The sequence below is a fragment of the Triticum dicoccoides genome, chromosome 3A (genome assembly GCF_002162155.2).
Source record: "Triticum dicoccoides isolate Atlit2015 ecotype Zavitan chromosome 3A, WEW_v2.0, whole genome shotgun sequence".
Classification (NCBI taxonomy): Eukaryota; Viridiplantae; Streptophyta; class Magnoliopsida; order Poales; family Poaceae; genus Triticum; species Triticum dicoccoides.
In genome coordinates, this window is record NC_041384.1 from 96,515,059 (window position 1) to 96,522,356 (window position 7,298).

The 7,298-nt window shown below is 39.8% G+C and overlaps 1 protein-coding gene across 1 annotated transcript in view; it reads right to left on the reverse strand.

The window, feature by feature from the left end:
* Positions 1-3,749: 3,749 nt before the first annotated feature.
* LOC119267341 (ubiquitin carboxyl-terminal hydrolase 14-like) overlaps positions 3,750-7,298 on the reverse strand; it is a 9,678-nt gene continuing 6,129 nt past the window's right edge. Inside the window, exons 11-19 of the mRNA XM_037548712.1 lie at positions 6,977-7,175; positions 6,836-6,893; positions 6,620-6,742; positions 5,864-5,952; positions 5,559-5,648; positions 5,296-5,469; positions 5,057-5,181; positions 4,722-4,848; positions 3,750-4,246 (exon numbers count right to left, since the gene is read on the reverse strand). Of these exons, the coding sequence (XP_037404609.1) occupies positions 4,068-4,246; positions 4,722-4,848; positions 5,057-5,181; positions 5,296-5,469; positions 5,559-5,648; positions 5,864-5,952; positions 6,620-6,742; positions 6,836-6,893; positions 6,977-7,175 (1,164 nt within the window). The 3' untranslated portion in view covers positions 3,750-4,067. The remainder of the gene's footprint in view (positions 4,247-4,721; positions 4,849-5,056; positions 5,182-5,295; positions 5,470-5,558; positions 5,649-5,863; positions 5,953-6,619; positions 6,743-6,835; positions 6,894-6,976; positions 7,176-7,298) is intronic.

Below are 7,298 nucleotides of genomic sequence, written 5' to 3' on the forward strand. Positions count from 1 at the left end.
TTACCTTTACATCGTGTTTGGTTGGGGGTAATTAGAGCCAGGGAATGGGAATTGAAGGGGTGTGAGACTTCAAATCTATTGTTTGGTTGGAGGGATTGGGAATTCACAAGGGAAGAGACATGGGACTTGAGACTCCAACTCCCACTGTTTTATTAACAGGGGATGGTGGGAGTTGCGAGGGAATTGTTTAAGTGAGTCAATCTTAACTGTTCATCATAACTTTCCTTGTCTAGTCTCATGTCAATTCCCATGAATCAAACAAGGGAGTATAATTTCTCCTCAAATTCTCACACATAACTCCTATCACGCACCAAATAGAGGATGGGGAATAAAACGACTTATCCCATGTCTAATCGCGACCCAACTCCCTACTCTAAACTCCCATTCCTCTTCCCAAATATTGCCAAATACGATGTTAGAAGATCTTTAATTGGGAATACTGAACAACTATGGGAAAGCCTCAAAGGGAGGTGTGAGGAAGTGTTGATGTATGGAGGGAGAGACAAACCTATGTGGATGCTTTCTGCTGACAGAAAATTTTCTGTTAAATCTCTATATCTACAATTCTTTAAAACTGACATGGGGTTCCCAAAAAAATTATGTGGAAAACAAAGGTTCCAGCAAAAATCAAGTTCTTCTTATGGTTGCTTGTTAAAAAAAGCATTCTTACTAGAGATAATTTACTGAGGAGGGGTTGGAAAGGTGACAAACATTGTATACTGTGTGGCAAAGATGAAATTATTGATCACCTTTTCTTTTCCTGTTCAGTTGCTAGACTAATATGGAATTTGGTAGGGTGTGCTCTTGATTTAAAACAAATCCCCAGGGATTTGAATGATTGTTTTGGGAGCTGGCTTAGTAAATTCCAAACAAATAACAAAAGGTTAATCCTGGTTGGTACCTCTGCCTTACTTTGGGCAATTTGGAAATGCAGGAATGACATTATTTTTGACAAAAAGAAGATAAACGACCCAATGGAGATAGTGAAAATGATTTGTAATTGGATTTCTGATTGGGTTGTTTTGCAGAAAAATGACCCAGAGGAAAAAACACTGATGTTGGGGGCAAGACTCATAGAGTAAGTTGCAAGTGAAATTTACAGGGCGGCTCACGGGTGGCGCTTCGGAGTGCTACGACTGCAGGAGTGAAGATGTGCTTTTGGGTGGAGGGAAAAGAAGAATTTCTGTTCACCTTCCCTTAGCTTATTCAGACTGTTCGATACTGCTTTTGAGTTGTAATAGCCTAGACTTTCGTGTTGCCTCTAGTTTCTTCAGTAGTTTCCTGTTCTTATTCCTGCTCAGTCCTTAGATGTTGCTGAACTTGTAAAAAACTTGGTTCGCTACTGTGGTTTCGTTGGTCGCGGTGGTTTCTTTAATAGAAATTGGAGGGGAAACCCTCCTTCGCTCAAAAAAATTGTACATCAGGGTATTGTATTCTCATAAAAAATAGGGTGTTGTACATCAATAGGCATCGTCTGATGGATAGCAAGAGGATGGGGAATATTACATCAAGAGCCATCATATGATGGCTAGCAAGCGGATGGGGATATGACATCAAGAGACAATGCTAGCAAGCATGTGGGGGATATCGCGTGTGCATATATAGCAAAGAGGTATTGTACATTGAAAACCAACGTCCAGTGGCTAGCAACAAGCTAGGGCAATCGCGTGTGCGTATGAAGCAACGGGGACGTTGGCTAGCAACCAACGACTAGGGTGGGGATATCGCACTGCACCAACGGGGTATTGAACATCAGGAGGCAACGTACGGTGGTGAGTAGCCGACCGGCTGCATGGAGCTATCACATACGCGTGTACTGTACATACGCGGCATCGGGCTCATGTGTATTGAGAGAGGCAGTAGTTGGTGGCACTCTCAAACAGGGTCTTCAATTATCGCGTACGATCGGCAGCATCAGCATCGGGCTCATGTGTATTGAGATTTGGGAGAGAGGCTGTAACGTCCAGTCGTACTCACATACGTACTAGGCGCACATCTCTCGAAATCGATCGATCAGTACCTACTCGATTGCGCATATGAGGGCCTCCAACTACCACGCATGATCGCAACGAGGTTTCTACTCGTGCATACAAGCTCTTCAACTATCACACACAAGTACATCGATTGTTTGAGCTATGTAATGTGAAGTCTTGCACAACAAATTGAGCACGATCGCACAAACTACCTAGCATCTCGCTCGCCCGACCACCCATCGTATACCGAGCAAAGCAGAACTCACCCTAGAAATCATCAAAGCATCATCATCCTTAGTTCTATCTTGATTTTTTTTGTCATTGAAGGCCCAAAGTACGTCATCCAAGTGGGCGGTTGGTCCGTCCATGACAATTTTTCCTATTTTATGTCATAATTATTTGTCATGAAAGTATTTCGTCAACACATTCATGACAAATACATGGTTTCACACTTTTTATCCTAAAATTGCGCCTATAATATGATAAAATATTTCGTTTAGCCCAAAACATTATGGATGTGTCTTTTTGTAATAGTGAATGCTCTATTTTTACTTCCTCCATTCACTATTATTAGGCGTTTTGAATATTTCAATATAGACTAAACATATTGGCTGAAATGAGTGAACAAACATAGTAAAACATGTCTATGTACATCCGATTTAGAAAAAAAAAAGTTAGAACATCTTATAATAGTGTAGGGAGGGAGTACTTTTTCTATCTATTCACCTTCATCATAACAGTACAACAAATGTAGACCACCTAGCCACAACTACAAACACTAGAGCGAACCAATAGCGATCATAGGATGGACTATTAATTAACTACATATGCAACAATTAATCAATACACAATTGTAATCTGTCCAATTGTAATCATAGGGTGTATCTATTCATCTTCAATCATGGTTGCATTCTAGATAGCGATCTTCAATCATGGCTGCATTCTGGATAGCGATCATAGGGTGGACTATTAATTAACTACATATGCAACAATTAATCAATACACAATTGTAACCTGTCTAATTGTATGCTTGCCACAACTATAATTTGCTGTGATTTCTATCAATCCAATTTTAGTACATCCCGCAAAAATAAAATCCAATTTTAGTACTCCCTCTGTTCACTTTTAGGTCTCCTTTAGTTTGGAGGAATTTCATAGGAATTTTAGAAGATAGAATTTTGATAGGATTTTTTTCCTTTAGAGCCCTTTGGTTCACAGGAATAGATTCCTATTCCTATTCCTACGTAGGATTGGTTCCTATCCTCCATATTTCATAAGAAAATAAAAATGAACCTAGACTCAATGGAAAAATTTCTTTGGTATCAACTAAATAACATCTTGTTTCCTATTCCTACTCATAGGATTTGAGATACATGTCATCTCATTTCCTACAAAATTCCTATTCCTATGATAATCCTATCCTATGAACCAAAAGAGGCCTTATAAGGCCTTGTAGACATTTCAAACAACATGCAAAACAGATCAATTTCAGTTGTCTGAAACGACTTATAAAAATGAACAGAGGGAGTACGATAGATTAAATCACCTTTAGATCATTTTCCTAGGCAGTACCGTTTCAAGTATCATAAACTGGGCAGTACCGTTTCAAGTACCGTATAAACTAAATCGGACGTGAACTGCCATATGCAGAGCAATACCGATAATTGGCTTGCTACTGAGTTGTGGCATCGCTCCTTCCTGTGCTACAGTCAAATGGTACCACGAGAGAAGCAAACAACAATGGTCAACGAGAGAAGCAAACAACAATGGTCAACGAGAAGCAAACAACAATGCTCGAATAAAATTCCAACTCTAACCAAGGAAACCAACGGAACGCTGACAGATTGTACGACTCCAAACACAACCATTCACTTTGCATGAACAGTCACATGGTACTAAGCATAAACGTAACTGAAGTTGCCAATGCATAACGTCTGAACCAACAAAGCAGTATCCCCACGTGATTAGCCTAAGACCAGCACGTCAGGATGTGGCGAAGTAGTCGCATCAAGTCAGATTGGAACTAGAGTCCTTCGACCATCCGCCATGCTCCTGGATGATATGTGTGCATGAACTATGACTTCATCTTCTGCTCTAACTGCTTATCCTCTGAAAGAAATAGAGGTATCCCATGTCCTTGGGCAGGTCGACCGATGCAGCAACCTTATTGTCGTTGAAGATCGTCCACCTCCCATCTTTGAGGATATGGGCGACATAGTGCCCACAGTGTGTAGAGGTTCCCATGTGGCTCACAAATGCCATCAGCTTGTATCCTAGAAAAAGCATAAATATATGTTAACTGAGCTTCAGGAGTAATGTGATCGACTAAGTTATGAAAAATATTGAAGCCAATGTGTTCACACACTTCTATTAAGATTAAGACGGGCCAGTTTGGGAGATGAAAGTCACCAAGTCTTATACAGATATACTTTTGGGCGTGTACAGATTGAAACTTCATTGAACAAGTATGAAAAACCGACGAACAACAGCTCTTGCAGAATTAGCTCATCCAAGCACCACCACAAACAGGCGTATTTCTTAGGGGAGGGAGAAACTGTTCACTAAGTACCCTATTTAAAACTATTGCACAATAATAATTTGCCAGAGATGGGGAGGCGTGGTGGGGACACAGGCAAACAATAGTTATTTACTTGCAGCAATGACATTAGGTTGTAACCCAGTACTGTTAATCAATTGCATCAGATCATGCGCAAAATAAAGGCAGGCACGAGTGTTTGAGAAACTTACTGCCACTTCCATCTGATATGTTCGAGTCGTCATCTTTTACATTGTTTGTTGAAGAATCAGCAGATACAGAACTAGATGCTTCAGGGTGGCTGAAAACCCACTCCGTGGCTCTCTCAATATTTCCACCCTAATAATACACAACACAGAAAGAGTATCAAGGACATGGCCAAGTTAATTGGCAACACTAGAGAGGAAAATGAAAGGATGATACAGAAATAGGCAAGCGTCAACTTTACAAAAGAAGGCCAATATTGCTGTCTAATATTTTCATACAAATAATAATTAAAAAACATAATCATCCATTCAAAGGAAGTAATCATAAAAGAGATTCTTACAGAAGCTTTCAAGGCCATTCGAGAAACATCTTCTGGAAAGCCAAAGGAAACAAGGGTTTGAAGACTTGCTTCATCAATAGTGTCTTCTGCAGGCATTGGATCTTGAGATATCGGCTCATTAATATCTGCATAAGTAGACAACAGTTTCAACTATCACAGCTAGAACTCATGCATTAATCATTTCATAATAATGAAAAAAAAGCATTTAACAATGTAACCCATTGCATCTGCATGCCAACCTGGATCCCCCGTGTGTGAGAGGAGCCAATCCATTGCCTCCTCAATTCCTGCATTTGATGTATTAATAGCAGCTTTCTGACAGGCAAAGTAATTGAACCCCGTGTTTGCAAGCTGGGATACAATATCCTCGTCGGCAACAGGACGAGCAGGTTCAGCTTTGTTGCCACAAGAAGCTGGAAGATGGTATTGCCAAGTGATCAAAGAAGGGGGTAATAGAGAACACATTCAGAAGGAAAAAAATACTAACAGCGGACAAACAAACCTCCTTCAGGCAGTAGCTCTTCCCCAGGCTGTACACCATTGCTGCGCATGTGCGATATATCGATTATATCCGGCACATCAATATAAACATCTGAAAGGGAAATAAAATGTCAAGGCTCAAGACATCCAAATATGGACTTATTAAATCATCTAAACCAAATGAAAAAATTGTACAGATCAGGGATACGAGCACCCCAAAACCATCACTTATTCCTAAATTTCAGGCAAGCCATTGAGAACTTACTCAAATCGAGTAACATATAACACCTACCAATTCGAAATTATGACAAGAGTAGGAAATATTACCAAGTTTCTTTGGCACCCATCCTTCTCCCATTACAAACTTGCGCATCTGAAGCACCAGGTAATCAGGAAAAGTTTTAAGGCCAGTAGTCCTTCAATGAAATGTATACTCGTTATTTCAAGTAATCATAATAAATGAAAAATATTTCGGCAAAAGAAATATCCCAGTTCTTAACAATTACTTGACAGAAATATCAAATAATTATATAATTATAAACATGTAAACTGCATGACAAATACTCCATTAATAAGAATATAAAGAGTACCGCAAATTCAACTTAATTGGCTGTATCTGTCACTACGGTGGGGATTATGACAATGATAATCTCATTTGGCCCAAACAGCTTCATCCTATTTTAGTGTTTGTTCGACCCGCTTTTGATACTTCTGAGGCAAATTTTCTAAAACAGATAAATAAGCACAGTTTGGCAACCGCTAACTGAGCCCAAGTGTTCCCAAAAAAAGACTGGCCTTTTCCATCAGGATATCAATAAAATATATTAACCGCGCACGCATGGACAATGGGATAAGAAAGAACACCAACAGAATTAAGTGCTGCAGTTTGTGCACGTGCATGAGAACTTCGATAAGATGTTGTTGGCAATTACAGATTATAGATTTCATCCATGTGCCAGAACCATGAGTTGGTTGCAAGATTTTTATGGGTTTCAGCTCTAGCCTACCCCAACTTGTTTGGTACTAAAGACTTTGCTGTTGTTGTTGTTGTTGTAAAGATTATAGATTTCAGGATGTGCATACTTAATTGCTGTCGTCTTTGAATTTAATGCAGTGCTGTAAAACTCAGGCACTTCCTCTCCGCCTGAAAAACTTGCTAAGCATGCCTCCAGTGGGACTCTTGGCCTCACGATTTCCTCCTTAGACCTGCCATGGAATGATGGAAACAAAGTGATGCAGAAGAATAAGACATAAATACTTACTATGCAGTTGAGACTGCAGGAAATATGAGTGACTTACACTTCCTTTCCATCCAAGTCCATTGCTGCTTTCTTCTCATGGAACGCTTCTAGCTGCTCTGCACGCCCCACAAATGTCAAGGTTCTATAGTACATTAGATTATATACAAGAAACAAAAGAACAACAACTTTTCAAAGCCACCTTTGTTAGTCGCTTCATGCAATGGTATGCTCAAAGTAAGGAAGTTGTCACAATGTTGATTATAAGAAACTTTCCCAGAGGGGCACTGAACCCGCTCCTCGATGATGAACTTGAAGCCGGTACAAGGATTCAACTCATGGTTTCCAGGGTTTGCCTGATCAACTTTGTCAATAAGATGATGGAAGAACTCAAGGGCATCCTGGAAAGAATAATAAATAATATAATGAAAGTTAAGAACCTAGTTATACTCAAAACTATGGAGGAAAAAAATTATTTTCTCTACGCCTGAGCTCTTGGCATGCTAGGTTATCCTGATCCCACC